This window comes from Dendropsophus ebraccatus, chromosome 2 (assembly GCF_027789765.1).
Source record: "Dendropsophus ebraccatus isolate aDenEbr1 chromosome 2, aDenEbr1.pat, whole genome shotgun sequence".
NCBI lineage: Eukaryota > Metazoa > Chordata > Amphibia > Anura > Hylidae > Dendropsophus > Dendropsophus ebraccatus.
In genome coordinates this window covers 34,808,903-34,829,879 of record NC_091455.1, presented here as the reverse complement: position 1 = coordinate 34,829,879, position 20,977 = coordinate 34,808,903, and the positions used below count along the sequence as shown (strand labels likewise).

Here is a 20,977-nt window from a genome sequence, read left to right as displayed (position 1 = left end):
TGGATTTGCAAATTTATTTAAACAAAATCAACTTAGAAATATCACTGAATTAAACAAAATGTTCTGAACATGTAAACGCATCTGACATGTTCCTGCAACTGGAATTCTCTATATTTAATACATTTGTGTAAAAATTAGGAACTGTTGTCCAAGCATTAACGCCCTCCCCCCCTCATCCCCCCCAGGAAAAAAAAGAAGAAAATACTAAACATGATCTGCTGCCAATGATCAAGGCATCTGTGCGGCCGGTCTATTCACTGGGGACTGGTGGCATCAATGTGGCACTAAGCACATCTAGCTTTAAGTCAGTGAACAGGCGGGCATCAATCTCACTGGTATTAGATCAACCTTACAGGAGACATTTGGGATTAGAAGGAAAACAAAAACACAGTGGTGCTGTTTTTGGAAAACAGTCAAGACCTTCTCTCTAATCCTGCACACCCCCTTTAAAAGGGAATCCGTCATCTCTGTATCAGAATCCGATCAAGTGTCCAGGAGGCATTGCCTAACCCTACGTGCATGCTTTCTCCCTCCCCATCTTGCCCGATTGACATATAGGGCTTAGCTTCCAGCACTATCCTGTATGTCAATTAAGGCAGGGAAGGGTGGGGGAGAGAGAAGGCATGGACGCTGTAGTCTGGCAACACCTCCTTGACACTTGATCTCAAAGTCTTATTTAAAACTGAAAGGTAGCATGATCACCTCTCTCCAAACCATGTGCTAAACTTTTGAACCAGAAAAGCTCACAGATGAAAGTTCCTCAAGAAGGGGTAACCGTATAAGACAGGCGTATATTGAACAGCTGATCAGTAGCACTGGTTACATCTGTTATACTGCGGTTTCTGATGTCCGATCAGGTGTCATAAATATTGTATGGCTATCTAGATCCGCACTTGTAGTCTTGTAGTTTCGCGTTCTGCTTTAGGTAAGGCTATTTACAATGTCCATCTTACCATGCACAATGTATAGATACAAAGTTAGCTGCAAATTTTAATAAATGTAATTACATTGCCGGTAAAAGGTGATGAAACCCACACACTTTTTTTTAGTTTTTTTTTTTTTAAACCAACACGATTTGACAGGTTGTAAGCCAAGGGTGGGGGCTACTCTCAGGACTACATATGTATCTTTAGTATTTCAGTATTATAAAAACACTAATTCTGCTCATGATTCTAAACACTACAGGTTAAGGCAGTAAAAAACATTCCTGATTATTGGAGGTCTTGACAACGTCAATTAAAGCTGTCTAAAGCCGCCACGCCCATACAGAGAATCCAGTACGCCCACGTTATCCTACAAATATGGACGCCTCCTCAATCGTCAATGGTAGCCCTAGAAATTATACTGCTTTGTCACTGACAGCCACCACTGAAAACATGAATGTTAGCCACACTATGGCTAAGAGTGCAAGTATTACGATTTATGGGACATAACAGTATGATAAAAAAAGGAAACACACCATAAAGCTAAATCTAATACAAAAGAGGATGATTCTAGTAAGCAAAAAAAAAATAAAATAATAGGAACTGGTCATACATTCACAAGATCACAATTCAGTCTCCTACTCATTGCTTGATGGCTCACACGTGCCATGATACTCTGACAGGCTGTCACATTACTATTATCAACAGTAAAAAAAAAGAATAGGAAGGACAATGAGGAAGAGTGTCAACAATGAGATGGCAGAACTGTTGTTTCACAGACTTGCCCAGCACGGGTTCCACTCTCTCCGAGACTAGACAGGGCACAATATGAATGTAAACAGGTCACCATTGCGTAAAATCAGGAATTGAAGTCTCTTCTATATCAAATTAAAAAGTTCTCAGTTGGCAAATACATGATCATCTGGGCGATCCCATCGCCGCTGTATGGTTTTTGATCTTGTCCATGAATAGAGTATTTTTTTTTTTTTTATTCCCCTCCTGCCTTTAGGGAGGTCATGTTGACAGCAGTTACTATTAAAAATGCAGACGTTATAAAATTCTGTACATGTTCACAAATTATTGCATAAACAGCATAATCTTCAAGAGTGTCTGAACATGTTTCTCCAGTGATGAAAGAAAATCACGTCTCTCTTCTGGCCTTTTTCTTCTTCTTCACTTGTTTTGGGGATTCCCAGCTTTCTTCGGACTTAGCTGAAAAGCAAGATTGACTTTAATTAGAAACTGGCCAGTTATATCTATCTGCAAGAAATGATGCTTCACATTGAGTTTGTGGTGCACGGAATCTCCCAATGAATAGGGTAAATGTAAATATAAATATTATTAAAAAAAAAAAATAATAAATATATATAATAATTATGTATATATATATATATATATATATATATATATATATATATATATATATATATATATATATATATATATATATATATATATATATATACAGCACATTGTAAAAACAGCCTCTAAGGGAGGATTCAGACATGGGGTGCCACGGATTTTGCAGTAAAGAATAAAAGTCATGACAATGCCACTATGTAATTTTGACTCAACTATACGGCTTTGTTATCTGGAATTAGAAAAAGCACAGCTACTTTCCTGCAAAACCAGCACCACCCTTGTCCCCAGGTTGTGTGTGATATTACAATTCCTCTCCATTCACTTCAAGGGAACTAAGCTGCAAAACCCATACCCAACAAGAGGACAGGAGTGGTGCTGGTTCTGAAACAAAGCAGCCATGTTTTTTCTATGACTAGATAAACCCTTAAAAGGGAACCACACACTAAAACTGGTGACGTCACTCCGGGGGGGGGGCGGCATTGCACGTCGGCCACGCCGACGTCTTTACTAAGCTGCGCATGCGCAGTGCAGCCTGAGAAGACGCTGCTGTACTGCGCTTGCGCGGCGTGGAACAGCAGCGGCATCACCCACTGTACTGCGCATGCGCAGCTTAGTAAAGACGTCGGCGTGGCCGACGTGCAATGCCGCCCCCCCCCGGAGTGACGTCACCAGGCGCCGCTTTACAACACGCCCGGAGGGGCGTGATTACAGCGCAGGAGCCGGCCTAGGACCCAGAGACTACTTGACAAAGACCCCGCCCACCGTGACTACTAACTTTGCAGGCTGAATGTTTATGGGATGGGGGGGACAGGGGGATGGTTAGGAAGCGTGCTGGCTGATGTACCAGCACGTTTCCTTACCTTTATGCCCAATTTTAGTGTGATTGGTTCCCTTTAAATTCAATAGTTCCCTAATGACCCCCCTAGCCACTTGATGATGTTGAGGAAAAATTTGAGTGGAGCATTACCTTCTGAAGGGGGAGACACACTGTTTTGCTTGGTAACGGAAGTGTTGGACTCCTGTGGCTGCTTCGCTCGCGGAGGGTTTTTCTCAGGATTGTTATGCTTGGCAGGTACAGGAGCCTCAGTAAATACAGTATGTAGGCGTGTCTCCTGCACAGTTTGTTTCTACAATAAATTCACAATGATTACATACCAGTATAAGCAAACAAACGCACTCATAACATTTTTTTAAGAGGAATTCTGTCACTCATGTAAGAGTTAATTACTCATTAAAGGGATTATCCAGAATTAGGAAACCACAGCTGCTTTCTGTGAAATACAGCACCACTTCTGTCCCCAGGTTGTGTGTGGTAATACAGACAAGTAGAATTCACGTCAATGAAACAGAGCTGCAATACCACACACACACTTAAGACAAAAATAGTGCTGTTTATGGAAGAGGACATGTTTTACTAATCCTGGTTAACCTGTGGCTCATCTTCCAGGTGCTAAGGATAGGCCATCAATACTACCATCTCAGAACACCCTTTTGATTTACCGATGTCTAAATTACATGCATAAACCCAATCACAAACTACCACTTCCCCCATATGACTACTGGAAAGAGCCACAATAGAGCTATGATCTTTAACAACAATTCTAGAGGTCTAGTATAGCTATGCATCCATGATATTAGAGCCAAAGTCACTGTGCTGCACTGACTCCATAATCTGGATTGTTTTTATGTATATATATACATTTGATGATTTCATTATATATTTTGATGTACATTCACTTTAATGGGACCCTGTCAGGTGTGTAACAGGTAGAGACCTGCAGACACAGGCAGACAGGTGACAGGGAGTTAAAATAAAGGCCGTCAGCATTTATTCTTGGAAACCGAAGTGTCACCAAAGTGATGCTGAGCCACAGCATGCATACCTCCTCCTCTACCTCTCCCCATCTTAATTAATTTACTGGCAGCTCAGGCCTGTATGTCAATCAGTCAAGGCAGGGTGAGATGGGGGAGGAGGCCTGCCTGCTGTGGCTCATCATAGCTTTAGCTTCCAAGGAAAAATGCTGACGGCATCTGCACTTGGGGACGGCACTTGTTTTATCTCCCTATGACCTATGTCCTGTGCATGTAGCTCTGGACCTGGTACCGACCTGAAAGATTACCTTTAAAAGCGTTAGCCCGCCATTAAAACGTAGACGCTATCCAAAGCATTTGGGATAATTATGGACCCAGGAGTAAGAAAGCTGGGGCCCCCACTCAACTGTGATCTCTATAACGGACCCCATCCCATCAGAATGGGGCAGTGGTCATATGTGAGCGCTGCTTCTCCAGTTTGAGGGCTGCCAAACTTGGCATACAATTTTGTCCACTGCTAATCTATGTCTGATGCAGAATACACACAGTTTTCATCCCTATAGAATTAATTGGTAAAACGAGAGATGACAATAGGCAACAAAAATTGACATGCTTTGGGAGCATAAAATTCACACTGCATGTCAATTTATGGGCAGAAAAACACTATAGGCAAATTACCAGGACTGGTTACATAGTGAAGTTTTATTACTGTGCATCTGACTCTTGAACTTACCTCTTTCTGTTCTTTACTTTTTTCAACTACTGTGGGGATTATAGGAGCTGGGACAGAGTTCTGCTTGTTGTTATCCCCAGCGTCTTTTGTGCTTTCTGCTTCCTAAAAGAAAACAAAAAAACAAAAACAAAAAAAAAACAAATCATCATCCTATAGCCAGTAACAATTCTAGTTAGTCTTCACAAAAATAAAGCTGAATATGGACAATTCTACAGAATATTTACTAAAACAATTAGCAGCAATTCCGCTCATGTCTATACAAACACGCCATTGACATTATTAGCATAAAGTTTATTTTATATGCAAAAACTGGTTGCAAGAATTACACTGGTTAATCAGATACGAGGCGGCAATTGCCCAATGTCATTTCATCTCACAGACCAGAGCCGATCACACAGGAGATCTGGTCATCTGATGCATCCATGGACAGTTATTAAACAGTTCTGACTACAGAACTCAAATAAGAATTTGTGCGACTTTAATATGTTTATAGCCTTTCCCGTTATTCTCACAGTCTGAACCTTCCCAGGCTATGAAAATACTATAAAACAGACAGTCAATATTAGATGGCAAGCGTCTGATTCCCTGCACCCCCTGATCAGCTGTTTTCAGGGGTCCTAGAGCTCCTGAAAGCACCAGAGCCTCTTTAATGTTTATTTCTTCTAGTCCTTGCATTGTCGTATAAGTAGATGGCAGCATAGCTGTAATTCACTTGAGAGGGCTGGATGTGTGTGGTAAAGCCCTTGGAGTTTGACCACAGTGCCGATACCTGTGTGGTAGAACCAGACTCCTCTCCTTGCTTCTTCTTCTTTTTCTTCTTCTTCTTAGCTTTGCCACTAGCAGCAGATTGACCAGCCTGTTCTTCTTTATCTTTGTCATCATCTGAAGCCTATGAAACAAAAAAAAAAATTATAATAATTCCCAAGTCCAAAAGCTAGAACAAGTATAAACTAGACATGTTTAATGGAGCAAAGAGCTAATTCCACATGCTAAACAGGTAGTCCTTTTTTGTCACACTTTTGCTCCATATATGCAGGAAGAGGGGGCTTTGTTTCAGCAGGACCCCCACTACACTTCCCATCATGCATTGCCAGAATTCCCTCAAGACTGTTGTCCTCCCTCCTGTGCACTCCATATTGTGCTCCCTCACTGCCGAGTCTCTCACATTAATTCCTAATTCACGTTATCTGCTGTTCCATAGACAGGTTACAGACTAGGCCCCGCCTCCGCAAAAGCCACTGGGAACGGCCTAGGCCCACTCCAATGGCCACCAAGGGGGCCGGCCTAGACGGTGAAGTCACAGGTGGCCCAATCCACCAATAAAAAGCATCTAGAAACCTTTAATAAAGTAAGGTATGAAAGCAACAGAATTTAGGCTTGACAGCTGTGTAGAGAAGTCCTCATACAGAAAAGGGATAACAGTCACTTTAAAGGGGTACTTCAGTGTTCAATATTTATTCACTAAATAATACACATTACAAAGTTATACAACTTTGTAATGTGTGTTTAGTGCATAAATGTGTATCACCGCACTCCCCCTTTAATGCTGATGTGTAAAACATCAATATAATGTGAAATAAACACAATACAGTTCGATCTTTGTCTAAGTCATGTAGTCATTGTTACTCTAAGCCAATCGCGGCTGAGCAGCTGATGATACGCCAGAGGGGGGCCGGCATGAGGGAGGGCTGGAGCGGTCCGGCCGGCCTCCTGAAGATTACATATTGTCCCAAGATGGCGTCCGGGGTCGACAGTAATTCAGTGAGTATAATGCAAAACACTTCCGGGGGTGGGGCAACATGGGGAAGGGGGCCATTTACTTAAATAACACACATTACAAAGTTGTATAACTTTGTAAGGTGTGTTATTTAGTGAATAAATGTGTAGCACCGCACTAGACCTTTAATGCTGATGTGTAAAACAACAATATAATGTGAAATAAACACAATACAGGTCAGTCTTTGTCTAAGTCATGTAGTCATTTTATAGAACGCTGCATATTGAATACAGATATCACCTGCAGCTGTTCCATGTGAAATATGAAGATAAATAAAGGTTACCTTAGGAACTTCCTGCTCGGGCTCCTCATTCTGTGGACCGGGTGCAGATTCCTCTTCTCCATAGTTGCCCCACTCCTCGGCTGGTGCATTCCAGTCAGAACTGGGGTCAGCTGAATTCATACCATCTGCAGGTTAGAAGGCCACAGGTTATAATTATAGGCCACAGTCCAGTAAAGACATTGAGATAAATGACAAAGTTTTATGGGTCTGATGCAGATTCCTTTTGGGAACACATATGGGCAGTATGCATTCACTGTACCAGAACATACAGGAAAACGGACTCTGTATATATGACATATGTAAAATGGTACAGCTGCTTGTGTCAGGGCTACTGGTCAGGTGTATAAACCAATGTAGATAATATATATACACAAACACACAAGTGAATCAGCTTACCAAAGTTGACTTGTTAGTTAAGGGTGGGTATCCAAGCGGGAGCAAGTGGATTAAAGTGCACCCTGGTGAATCCAATATAATGTGATTGTGGATTGGTGTGGATTTTCTCCTTCACATTATATGTATAAACCAATGTGTCAGGGCTACAGGTCAGGTGTATGAACCAATGTGTCAGGGCTACAGGTCAGGTGTATGAACCAATGTGTCAGGGCTACAGGTCAGGTGTATGAACCAATGTGTCAGGGCTACAGGTCAGGTGTATGAACCAGTGATGTAAACAGAGCCCTAACATAATAAGCAAAAATATAATTAGTGAGTAGTGTTGAGACTTCCCGAACTGTTTGCATATGGCTGTATCCATGTTTTCCAGGACTCCCCAGGGCTGCATCCAATTTCTCAAGATGCTGGGAGTCAAATGCTTAGCTTTCAGATTAGAGAACATTGCCAAAAAAAAAAACAGTTCAGCAAGTCAGCTCAACACTATTAGTGAGTCCTAACCTTCTTTGTAAATATAAACTGAGCAACCCCGTCACTGTTGCTGAGAGTATTCTACCCTTTGGTAAGAGTTCTCAGTTTGTGTCTTTACAAATATACACTGTAGCAAAAAAACAAAAACAAAAAAACTAGTCTATACATACTCAGGCCAGACCATTCATCATCAATGCTGGGCTCTGCAGGGGTTACTTCCCATTGGCTATCAGCTGCACTTTTCTGAGGAACTGAATCATTGACTGCAGCTTTAAATAAGAGGAGAGAAATTTTGGTAAGTAACCATGGCAGGCATATCATATCTTTACCACAAGTGCATTATGGGGTTTGCCTTTTGTTCTGGTTACAGTTTGCGTACAAGTTAGTGCAGGCCTTGTTGTAGGATATGTAGCACATCAGTCACAACTCTGCACATGTGCTACTGTATTTGTATTATTGTATTTCTCTCTGTTAACAGAATAATCCCAACCAAATGTACATCAAACATGACTTCAAGCTCGCATATTCTGTCCAATTTAAAGGGAAACGTCCCACTCTTTACACTTATCCCCTCTCCAAGATACGGCAATAAAATTATTACTCAACATACCAGAAACAGCATTGTTTAATCCAATGGTGGAGAATGGTGGTCTTTGTTCGGATGAATTCAGTCTTGAGTCCACACTGGGCCATGTGGCTGACAAAGAGACCAATAAAAAAAAAAGTTACTATAAAGTCACAATGACGATGTGATGCAGGCATTCCCTTAAGACAGGCGTGTCAAACTTGCTGCCCTCCAGCTGTTGAAAAACTACAATTCCCATCATGCCTGGACAGCCAAAGGTTTATCTGTCCAGGCACGATGCACACTGAAGTTCTACAACAGCTGGAGGGCCACAAGTTTGAAACATGTAATAAAAGTTCTGTAAAATGGACAGTGTATATGTATCTGTGCTTTGTTTTTTTCTTTCTAGACTCTCTGCAGTACTTATTCTTGCATCCAGGAAACGATTAAGCACCATGACATAACTATACATTGCGGTGCTGTTAAAGTGCACGCTCATCCAATACCCAGCGACTGCCCACTGCATTCAGCAGCAATCTCCAATGCCTTTCCTAGGCCTACGGGACTGCCATCCCCAATTAGCTTCTACTATTGTATTACATTTATCAGTATTAGCAACCAAAGGACAGTATATCTGGCTATTATGATGTACAATACACCCCCCTGTATCACTGAAAGAACACCTTGGGACCTAGTATCATTTTAAATATCCCTATCTCCCCACAATGGTATTTTGTACCAGCCATACTTCTTGTTCTTACAGCACATAAAACACTGGTGGATTCCTTTACTTTGTTTGTGTGTTGAATCATACAGTATACGCTACATCTAGGGATGGTCCGAACCGAGTTCGTACGAACCCGAACCATCCGCAATGATTACCGTTGTCTGCCCGCTCCGTGCAGCGGGCGGATCAAGCGGAAGGAACGCCTGGAAAACTGGGATACAGCCATAGCCATAGGCTGTATCCCAGTTTTCTAGGCGGTCCTCCCGCTGTATCCGCCCGCTGCACGGAGCGGGCAGACAACGGTAATCCGATGCCGAGCATTCAGGTTCAGCCGAACCTGAACCTCGGCAGGTTCGGACCATCCCTAGTTATATCACATGTCAAGTTCCACCTGTTCTCCTACTTTTCTGCATGTAACATTAAGTTATACTGAAGATGTGGTATAAATTACTGTCTCTGTGACCAGGTACCTATTTTTACAGTTTCTCACTACAGATTCCTTGATATAGAACCACAGGGGTTGAAATGTGAAATAAGAAATATACATTGCTTGTGACACACGAAGAGCGCATTAATAAACGGTCATTTCTGTTGCTGGTAAGACAAGACTGCTCAAGTTTCTTTGAAGTGCACATGGAGCTTCTTACTATATTTATAGGGAAAAAGTTGGAAATATTTTGGCAGGGGTTAAGAAATGAAACACAGCACCACTGAAAGCTTATTACCCATCGCAGGGAAGATTGAACGCTCGCTCCATGGTGCTCCCCATTCTTTTCCATTAGAGTCTACGGTTTCCTGCTTCCAAGTGCAGGCTTCAGCTTTTTTCTTGCCTGCTGTATTGGTAGCGGTCACCCATTTTTCTTCCACTAGCTGGGAGGGAATCACTTTTGTTGGCTTCTCGTTCCAGCTGCTTCCATTCAGCGCAGAAGCTTCACTTTGGCCTGTCAAGCGCACACAAAGTAAATACATAGAAGTACACTATTATGATGTATTCATGTCTGAGAAGTAATATCAGGCTGACGTGCTGATCTTGAATGCATTGCAACCATGATTTAAAAATATTCAAATTATTCTACATAAGATTCTTCAGTTCCACAATACACGGGGAGCCTCCACCACTGACCAGCAGTTTAGACTACAATCTATAGCAGTGGTCCCAACCTGTGGCCTTGTAGCTCTCTCCGTCACCTCCACTACACAGTGCCTACTGACACCAGAATACTGCCTGTAATGCATGGACCTATCCAGAGAGTGGCTACAGAGATCAGGTAACATTTTACAACAGTAAAAGTGATTCACAGTTTCTAACAAAGTCCTCTGACTAAAAAGTAAAAAAAAAATAAAAAAAAAATAAGACAATGACCTTTAGATTTTCGGACGTTTGTAAACTGTGTTGGTATAACCGAGTAGGCTTCGACTGTTGAGGTGGCGTTATCGGACGTGCCTACATCACCGTCCGCTCCTTTGTCACGTTTGCGCTGTTGCCTTTTTTCCTTGTTACTGATTTTGGTTTCCCAGTTCCCTATAAAATAAAAATGTAAGGTTGTCACCTACTTTCTTACATTTTTTAACTAAAAGCAGAAAGCGTAACTGCTGCTGCACAATGCCTTTACATCATATAATCTGGAGGTATATTCTGGAGAAGAATTCAGTGCAACATTTTTAATTTCTATAGTGGTTGGAAGTTACGATAAGGCTCCAAACCCCCTGCCTACCACTAGAGAGCTCAGCATTGTCCCTAGGTACAGCATTAGAGATGAGTGAACCCGGAGTGCACTCTGGTTCATCCAGACCCAAGGGTGCAGCATTTGATTTTGATTGGCATTTATTAATGGATGAAGTTGGATGCAGTCCTAGGGAGTCCTGGAAAGCATGGATACAGCTCATGGCCTATGGCTGTATCCATGTTTTCGACTCAGCTTCAAGGCTGCATCCATCTTCATCAAATGCAGAGTGTTCCAGTTCAGATGAATCCAAGTGTGCTCGAGGTTCACTCATCTTTATACTGCATCTTTAGTCAACTCCATGTACATAACATGTAGTAGGCTGCAGGCATCCAAAGGTTTTCATGTTGGAATATGGAGTCTAAAGATAAAACCAGAATGCTGATGGGTTGCTGAGAGCAGTGCATTGTACTTGAGAGGTAATAACTAAGTTATCAGATAATATCTAAAAGTGGAGCAACCAGCAGATTCTGCAAGGCAGACAATAAAGTTCTGTCTCTAATGACTGTAGTCTGCTAAATACCCAAAGCAACAGGTGCAGGTGTGTGTCTAATGCAGAACCAGCCACATCTCCTGCAGAAACTGGCAAGTGACAACGAGACACCTGGCTCAATCTTCCTGAGTACCTGAAGACCCGGTTACCTAATGATGTGACAACTTTCTTGTAATGTTTCACGTACCATTTCCAGACTATCCATCAGTAACAAGTCAGAAAGCACCTTTTGCTGTGGAGAGATACAGAATGACAGTGTACTCATTATAAGTAGTGATCCTGGCTCACCTTCCTCGGCTTCTTTTTTATCTTGGCTGGCTGATGATTGTGTTTGTTTCGTATCCGCCTTTGGTTTCTTTTTGTTCTTCTTTATCTTAGAAAATGAATATTTAAAAGTCAAATCATCTGTAGTTGTAAAGACATTATATGCAGGCTGAGGGGTGATATTCTATAATGGGTCACTATGGATGGTGTAACAATGGCAGATGAAGTCAGACCTTAGGTTATGACTATTCACCAGTATAAAATGCCAGGGTATATGACTTATCTGACTTCATGTACAGTCTGGGGGGCAGAGTGTGGACCCTATGTGAAGCTATATACACTGGGGTATTGGGCTGGCATTAAAACTACTGGATTAGAGAAGACAAAGCTGAGCTTCCCTCTTCACTGTACTGACAGAGGGCACCACATAGGGTTGTTTCATGTAGTTCTTTTACTCACAATGTAGCTGCAGTGAGAAATGTCAGGAACAGCCATTATAGAGGACTCAAGGGAAGTTACCTTCTCATTTTTCTTTTCTGCATCAATAGGCTGCTTTGGACTTTCCTTTTTTACAGCAGGGACCGCCACCTCCTCTGACAGCTCCACAGGGCGACCATTGGGCTGGAAAAGAAAATGGCAACGTTAGGTAATCTGTACATATATCAAAAACAACAACAATCATGTGTATGATGTTATCTGTATCCGAGTGCTGACATCCGCACAGATCAGCTGAATAAAGGGGCCACTAGGATCACCTAAGCACTGCGGACTCTACCGTTTACCAGGCACAGCGCTGCACATGCTGAGTTGCTGTGCCTGATATCTGATGTAAAGAGGGCTGAATTGGCATCGGTGTGGTACTTGACACAGCCACTACACAATATATGGAGCTGTGCCTGATAATGAGGAGGCTGCAGTACCTGGTACAGCCACTACACAATATATGGAGCTGTGCCTGATAATGAGGAGGCTGCAGTACCTGGTAAAGCCACTACACAATATATGGAGCTGTGCCTGATAATGAGGAGGCTGCAGTACCCGGTACAGCTACTACACAATATATGGAGCTGTGCCTGTTTTTTTCCAGGCATTGCAGCCCCCTCAAACTAATTGAAGTTGGATCGCCACCAATATAAGGATAGGCCATTTTAAAGCCCTAAAAAACAACAGCTTTGTAACCCCTGCCCAATCAGAACACTTTCTAAGGGTATGTGCACACTACAGAATTTAAAAATTTCAAGCGGAGTTTGAGCGTCAGTCTCCGCTTGAAGTTCCGCCTGCCTCAATGATATTCTGACGCTCAATATGCTGTCCACCCAAAGAATTGACATTGAGTCTATGGGACAGGCGGAACTTCATGTGGAGACCGCCGCGTGGACGCTGCTTAAAATTTCCACCCAAATTCCATTGTGTGCACATACCCTTACAGAGCATGTGAAGGACTCTCTAAGTGATGAGTTTACTAGGTCACTCAATCTTTCATATAAACAGCTGAACTTCCATTTACTACTGTCTGCAATGAGGCCACATGCTGAGGTTTCCGCTGCATACACAGCTGCTGCTGCTGGGTATGTCTGTAAGAGGAGACCCACAATGACGGCCATAAATCTCAGCTGTGGGGGAAGGGGGGGCTCAGTCAGCGGGACACACCACCCTCCGCTGACGTCACACTCTGTAGTATAGAGAGTAACCCCATAGAAGTCAAATACCAGGCACTGGATGGTGTCTTGCATTTCACAAGACTGGGAGCAGGTTTCTAAATCCAGCAGTGATGGTAAGAATGCTGACTGGGCGTATTTATCTAAGCCGTGCCGGGGTGAAGGAGCAGAGGGCACGAGTCCATCTTATCGGCACCACACCGTGTGCACGAGGCCCGGCTAAAATAAAATCACCCTCTAGAGAAGTTCATAAAAATTCTAGCCAACCTCTTCCTAGTGCTACACATACTGGGTGACGGCCAACACCGGCTACATTACACCTACTAGAAGTCACAACCTAGTAGATGGTGTTACATGTCCCTCTGGAGAGTCACCATGTAAAATCAGTAATCTGGCCTCTCATCTAACCAGATATCATGTTCCTTACACTTTAGGAATCTCTGATAAGATGTCTATGATTTGCTATATGGCAGGGATGGGGAACAGTCAGCTCTTCAGCTGTTGCAAAACTACCATTCCCATCAGGCCCGGACAGCCGAAGCTAAAGATCTGGCTGTCCAGGCACGATGGGAACGGTAGTTTTGCAACAGCTGGAGGGCAGACGGTTCCCCATTTCTGCTCCGCTGCCACCTGCTGGGAGAAGAAAGGGCGGCACAGACTGTGGGTATACAGTATGACATTACACAGGACATGAATGGTGTTACTTGTCTCCGGAGACTGACAACTACAGCTCCGCTCCTTGTGGCACATACTGATGGAGGGGGAGAGATGCGGGTCATCTCTGGGTCACCACCCCATAGCCAGACCAGACAACAGCCAATTGTGTGCCACCACATGTCCCTGACAATTAACACTTTACACTCCCCTATGGGGGCTATGTATAACCTCACAGTCCACATAAAAATATATAGGTATGTAATGTTTGTGAAAGTGAAGCACTGAGGGTGCGAGAGCCAAAACTACAGGAAAAATCTAAAGTCAGTCAGCTTATACTTAGGCCTTATTCACACGTAACTGCGAACAGAACATAGGACCAATGTTAATCAATGGCCCCAGTCACACATCTGTACATGTGTATAGGGTCATGATCTAAGCGCAAAAGGAAAGGACATGTTGTAGTGCAGATGGATTGCTATGTTAATGACATACCAATGTAGAGCACCAGGTACATCCTCTTTAACCTGACGCAGGGATAGAACAGCGCCGTCACAGGCAGTTTTTCGAACCGCGGCCCAGTTCCCATGTACGGCGCTGTTCTTTCCATGGTTACCGGCCGGCGCTCAAGCACTGGAGGAAGGTCGGCCCGCTCCCATGGCGCGGCTCCTTTGATTCTTACGGAGCCGCGTCATAGAGGGGAGGGAATTCCCTCCCACTGGGGGCGGGCCGACCTTCCTCCAGTGCTTGAGCACCGGCCGGTAACCATGGAAAGAACGGCGCTGTACAGGGGAACTGGGCCGCGGTTCGAAAAAAGGCCCGTGCCACAGGCTTCCCCGTGACGGCGCTGTTCTATCCCTGGGTCAGGTTAAAGAGGACATACCTGGTGGTACATCCTCTTTAAGACTGAAGCAGCTATGTTTTTGTCTAATTCTAAGTTACCCCTTTAACACCCCCAATCTGCAATACCAGACCCAACCACTGGCAAGGAGCAGCACTGTTTCTTGAAGAAATAGTTTTCTAATTCAGGAAATCTTTTTAAAGCAAGTGCCCCCATAAGCTAGAGATGTAACACGACCCTCATGTCACACAAAATCCACCCGTGTCATATATAGGAGCCAGAAATATATTTTCCAAACTTATGCAATGGGGAAATAAACTTGGAGCAATTGCTTCATCTAGTGTTCACGCCCTTCAGCAGATAGAAGGTTGATGTAGTGCAGGACAAGTGGTAGGGAAGACAAAGCAGTGCTGCCCTGTGCTCCTATCAGATGAAATCCAGCAGCAGAGGCTGCTGTAAGTACAGGCTGCCATAACTGTGCTATAAGGTTCCCTTAGGTCGGTGCACACTTTATGACAAGCAAACTTTGTGGTTTATGTAAGCAAGCTGGGAGAATGGGATCTATGTCAGCATCCCGTTCTCCTGGCTGGCCAACATATACCACAAAGTGTACTTAGTATCAAGTGTGTACATAGCCTAAAAGAGTGGAATTTGTTTGCGTAACAACCTCCTCCCCAGAATATCCACATCCCTCAATGACACTTGTGAAGGCAATGGACACATACACACTGATAATTTATTTGCCTCCAATGTACTAAAGCCCCTATTCCATGGAACGCTTATTGGCCATATTCGGCCGATAACTGTCCTGTGGAATAGGAGGCAACGATCAGCCAACATCGTTCATGTCCGCTGATCATTGAAGTCGTTTATCTTTCAACATGTTGAAAGACAAACGACTTATATAGCAGCGATCTGCTGCCAGCACTCTCTGTAATAGGAGCGGCAGCAGCAGACCGCCGCTATATCCTATGGGCTGCCCGGACGGTCAGCGATCACCTGGGCAGCCCCCCGCCCCCCGTCGAATAGCGGCGGCAGCGAGCGGGGAACGAGGAGCAAACAAGTGCTGACAGTGCTTGTTTGCTCCTCTATGTCGGCTCTAATTGTAGGACCTTAAATTAACCAAACTTTTAAATAGTTCATTTGTTTGCCATGTTGCTGCTGTGGAGTCTGTAACTCCTTCACCTAGGTGGCTGCGCTGCTATATATGACAGATCCACCAGCACATCGCTCCAGCTGCCTGGGCTCTCTCTGTGTTGTAAAATAGCATCAGGGGAGGAGGAGGAGGGGAGACTACATGGCTGATCAGAGTGTGGTGGGGGGATGCTCCAAGATGTCAGGGAGGGCAGCTCATCACAAAGGCTCATCTCCTCATCACCTACTCTAAGAATAGGGCATAACTTTTAATCTTGGGATAATCCCTTTAAAAACATTTTCAGCTGACCATAAAGCGCTCTTCAATGACACTTATAGATGTGCTCCGATGTGACAGACATGACAGCCAGGGGTCCCTGACACAAGACATGAGTACACATAGTGGCGGTGGCATCTATCAATCACAGTGAGCTGACTGCAGCCTTTGCCAGTTGTGGCTCCTCAGGTTGCAGAAATTGTCTGACTGATGCATTCTTATGGCAGCCAGTGATGGGCACTTGTCATCCTATGGGGCAGCCAGTGATGGGCACTTGTCATCCTATGGCGCAGCCAGTGATGGGCACTTGTCATCCTATGGGGCAGCCAGTGATGGGCACTTGTCATCCTATGGGGCAGCCAGTGATGGGCACTTGTCATCCTATGGGGCAGCCAGTGATGGGCACTTGTCATCCTATGGGGCAGCCAGCGATGGGCACTTGTCATCCTATGGGGCAGCCAGCGATGGGCACTTGTCATCCTATGGGGCAGCCAATGATGGGCACTTGTCATCCTATGGTACAGGTGGTCATGGTCATAGATCTATAGTGCGGGCAGCGATGGGCACGTCAGTGGTTTCTATAGTAGTGAGATGTGAGGGTGCCAGGAGCAGCAGTGTACCCCAGCCTGTAGCTCTCCAATTGATAGTCAGCAGGCATGCCCCCTCCCCAGCATGGCAGTGCCCCCTCCCCAGCATGGCAGTGCCCCCTCCCCAGCATGGCAGTGCCCCCTCCCCAGCATGGCAGTGCCCCCTGCCCCCTCCCCAGCATGGCAGTGCCCCCTGCCCTCTCCCCCAGCATGGCAGTGCCCCCTGCCCCCTCCCCAGCATGGCAGTGCCCCCTCCCCAGAATGGCAGTGCCCCCTCCCCAGCATGGCAGTGCCCCCTGCCCCCTCCCCAGCATGGCAGTGCCCCCTCCCCAGCATGGCAGTGCCCCCTCCCCAGCATGGCAGTGCCCCCTCCCCAGCATGGCAGTGCCCCCTCCCCAGCATGGCAGTGCCCCCTGCCCCCTCCCCCAGCATGGCAGTGCAACCTGCCCCCTCCCCAGCATGGCAGTGCCCCCTGCCCCCTCCCCCAGCATGGCAGTGCCCCCTGCCCCCTCCCCCAGCATGGCAGTGCCCCCTGCCCCCTCCCCCAGCATGGCAGTGCCCCCTGCCCCCTCCCCCAGCATGGCAGTGCCCCCTGCCCCCTCCCCCAGCATGGCAGTGCCCCCTGCCCCAGCATGGCAGTGCCCTCTGCCCCTCCCCCAGCATGGCAGTGCCCCCTTCCCCTCCCCCAGCATGGCAGTGCCCCCTTCCCCCTCCCCAGCATGGCAGTGCCCCCTGACCCTCCCCCAGCATGGCAGTGCCCCCTGCCCCCTCCCCAGCATGGCAGTGCCCCCTGCCCCTCCCCCAGCATGGCAGTGCCCCCTTCCCCTCCCCCAGCATGGCAGTGCCCCCTTCCCCCTCCCCAGCATGGCAGTGCCCCCTGACCCTCCCCCAGCATGGCAGTGCCCCCTGACCCTCCCCCAGCATGGCAGTGCCCCCTGCCCCCTCCCCAGCATGGCAGTGCCCCCTCCCCAGCATGGCAGTGCCCCCTCCCCAGCATGGCAGTGCCCCCTGCCCCCTCCCCCAGCATGGCAGTGCCCCCTGCCCCCTCCTCCAGCATGGCAGTGCCCCCTGCCCCCTCACCTTGGCCTTCTCTGCCGGCTTCTTCTTGCTCTTCGCCTTCTTGGGCTCCTCCACCTTCAGCGCCTTGCTGGGCGGCGGGGCCCTGAGCTGTGTGGCCGGCTGCTCCTTCTCATGCTGGGGGGCCCTCTTGGTGCTGGGGGAGCCCCGGCTGGTGGCACAATGAAGCAGCAAGAAGAGGAGGAGCAGCCCCAGGGAGAGGGGCACTGCCAGGAACACCCAGGACGGGTACTGCTGCGGCTCCAGACCGAGCTCCAGGCCGAGCTCCGAGCGCAGGAGCCCGAGCCCCGTGATGAGCAGCTGCCTCAGCCGGGCAGACACCTCCTCGGCCTGCTGGGCCGCCGCCTCCTGCCAGCCTGAGCTCATGGTGCCCCCCTCGCTGCCCGTACCGCTGGGCGCCTGTGCACGTCAGCAACAGGGAAAGAGAAAGACAGTGGCGGCCACTGAGCGCTAAGCGGCGTCCCGGCTCCGCCCAGGCCTAGCGCAGAAGCAACGTCATCACTCCGGCCGAGCCGACGCCATGTTTGTGTGAACTGGGAGTCGACCGCATCACGTGGTACAGCGGGGGAAAGCTGACGTGGACTAGCTGGCGCGTGCGGACGGTCACGTGACGAGCCCGTCGGCGAAGAAAGAAAAGAGAATTATTGAACAAAACTATGATTTGTGTAACAAAAAATAAAAATGGGCGCCTTTCCGACAGAACTGGCTCATTTTTGTGTCAATACTCCCATCTCCCTTCATATACGTTTTGCCAGTACTCGACATGGCGACGTATGGGCGGGGGTAGTCATTATTCTAACACGCCGTACCGCGCATGACACATTGCGTGACGTAAATTGGCGGCGCATGCGCCGTTAGTTATGTCTGGTTCTTGTTCGCGACAAACTTTATTTATACAAAAGCGAGTTCGTGGCACTATTCCTTGTGAAAGGGGATGAAGGTAGATTTATTGTAAATAGGGGGTCTACAATTATCTGTCATACGTTCAGTTCCACAGCAGGGAGCTGCCTGTATAGAGACTATCAAGGAAGGACTAGGGGAGAAGTGTGTCTCCTTGACAAGATCACCGAATTATATTTACAGTCTTTTAAAAGCATACTCGAGAATTTCTTTTTAAAATCAACTAATATCAGATATACAGTATATAGTATTAGTTATACATATTTGTAAATTACTTCTATTGAGAAAAAAATCAAGCCAGTATTGCAGGAAGTGTTGTTTTCTTTCCAGTCTGACAGGGTGCTCTCTGCTGCCACCTGTGTCCATGTCAGGAACTGTCCAGAGCTGGAGAGGTTTTCTATGGAGATTTGCTGCTGCTCTGGACAGTTCCTGACATGGACAGAGGTGGCAGCAGAGAGCACTGTGTCACTTGCAGGGGCTGGCTGGGCGGCCGCTGGATCTCTTATAAGTTCAGTGAGTTACAGACATCCGGCGTCACACCGGCCCCGGAAGCTCACCCCTGCAGCCCCGCGGGGCCGGGACTTCTCCTCTGATCTGAGGTGAGTGTATTTTTGTTTTTATTTTTCACATAAATGCTGCAGTGTGGGGGTTATAAAGAGGGTCTACACTATGGGGGGGGGGGACTACACAGGGGGGTCTATACTATGGAGGCTACAAAGGGGCCTATACTATGGAGGGCTACACAGGGTGTCTATACTATGGAGGCTACAAAGGGGCCTATACTATGGAGGGCTACACAGGGTGTCTATACTATGGAGGCTACAAAGGGGCCTATACTATGGAGGGCTACACAGGGTGTCTATACTATGGGGGGCTACACAGGGGGTCTATACTATGGGGGGGGGCTACACAGGGGGATCTATACTATGGAGGCTACAAAGGGGCCTATACTATGGGGGGCTACACAGGGTGTCTATACTATGGGGGGCTACACAGGGGGTCTATACTATGGGGGGGGCTACACAGGGGGATCTATACTATGGAGGCTACAAAGGGGCCTATACAATGGGGGGCTACACAGGGTGTCTATACTATGGGGGGCTACACAGGGGGTCTATACTATGGGGGGGCTACACAGGGGGTTTATACTATGGAGGCTACAAAGGGGCCTATACTACGGGAAGCTACAAATGGGCCTATATTATGGGGGGCTACACAGGGGGTCTATACTATGGGGGGGCTACAAAGGGGCCTATAATATAGGGAACTACACAGGGGCCTATACTATGGGGGGCTACACAAAGGGCTCAAAGGGGGTCAAACCATATTGTACACAGAGAGACCTTACTACTACAGGAGGCATAAAAGAGTGGCCTAATACTGTATGGGGGCAGAGCACACTGGGGGCACAGAGGAGCACTGTAACTGTGTGAAGCAATACACATGAGGATTTAGTATAGAAAATAGCATGATGCTGGAATGAGGACTCTAAAATGTTTGTCTGACAGATCCTTTGGAGACTACTGGGGAATTCTTTGTGATAGCGGGGCTGGATGGAGAAGAAAAAGGAAAAACAAACAACCTTGATAGGCAAAAACCTCACTTGCAATTCACGTAGAGTAGACGCCCCCAGTGAGTCACTGGATGTAGCTGCTCTATACTCACTTATAATGTCTGCAAACCCTGTGTAGGCTGGATCTACCTTTATATATTCACTGCATAGGGAGAATACTGGTGTTTTTAGAATGGATTTTATACAGTAACAGTACAGTGGTAATATCCAGTCTATGTGTCATGAAGATGGCAGTGTCAGGGGCGTAGCTAAAGGCTGATGGGCCCTGGTGCAAAATGTTAGCTTGGGGCCCCCCATCTCACCCGATCAGGCAAAGTCATATCTAACGTTATATCCAATGACTCTAATGTGCCACCATGTTCTAATGCCCTGTCACTGCCTCCACCTCATGTACTGCTCTACTGCCCCCTATAATTAATGGACTGTACTGTGTCATTGTCCAATCATTGTATTCCAATCTTTGACTCTCCAGCTGAAAAACTACAACTCTCATCATAAACTGCCAGTTGGAAATGATGGGTGTTGTAGTGCTGTAACTTGAAGAGCCACATGCTGCAAAACTACAACTCCCATAATAAACTGTCAGCAGGGCACAATGAAGTTTGAACTTCTGCAACCTGGAGAAGTCACCTGATATCACCTGCAGTCCTATGTAACACCACAGATAACAGTGATATCCCTCTGAGTACAGATAATGTAGTAGTCACCTGCAGTCCTATGTAACACCACATAACACAGTGGTATCTCTG

At 46.5% G+C, this 20,977-nt stretch overlaps 1 protein-coding gene across 2 annotated transcripts; it reads right to left on the bottom strand.

The window, feature by feature from the left end:
* MTDH (metadherin) lies at positions 1-18,297 on the bottom strand. 2 transcript variants are annotated; one of them, XM_069957320.1, is made up of 12 exons: positions 17,759-18,297; positions 12,047-12,148; positions 11,552-11,636; positions 10,410-10,568; positions 9,772-9,987; positions 8,365-8,451; positions 7,925-8,023; positions 6,891-7,015; positions 5,600-5,719; positions 4,831-4,932; positions 3,253-3,412; positions 1-2,135 (listed from the first exon to the last, which is right to left on the bottom strand). In XM_069957320.1, exons 1-12 carry the CDS (start codon positions 18,119-18,121, stop codon positions 2,065-2,067), a joined length of 1,689 nt encoding a protein of 562 aa, XP_069813421.1. In that variant the 5' UTR covers positions 18,122-18,297; the 3' UTR covers positions 1-2,064. The 2 variants fall into 2 exon arrangements, with proteins under 2 accessions (XP_069813421.1, XP_069813422.1); XM_069957321.1 differs by lacking the exon at positions 7,925-8,023.
* Positions 18,298-20,977: the final 2,680 nt, after the last annotated feature.

Coding starts and splice junctions, on each gene's coding strand:
- MTDH (XM_069957320.1), bottom strand. CDS start 18,121: ATGAGCTCAGGCTGGCAGGAGGCGGCGGCCCAGCAGGCCGAGGAGGTG. Junction 12,149..17,758: donor AGCCGGCAGAGAAGGCCAAG/GTGAGGGGGCAG, acceptor TTTCTTTTCCAG/CCCAATGGTCGCCCTGTGGA. Junction 2,136..3,252: donor TGTGTCTCCCCCTTCAGAAG/GTAATGCTCCAC, acceptor CTTGCTTTTCAG/CTAAGTCCGAAGAAAGCTGG.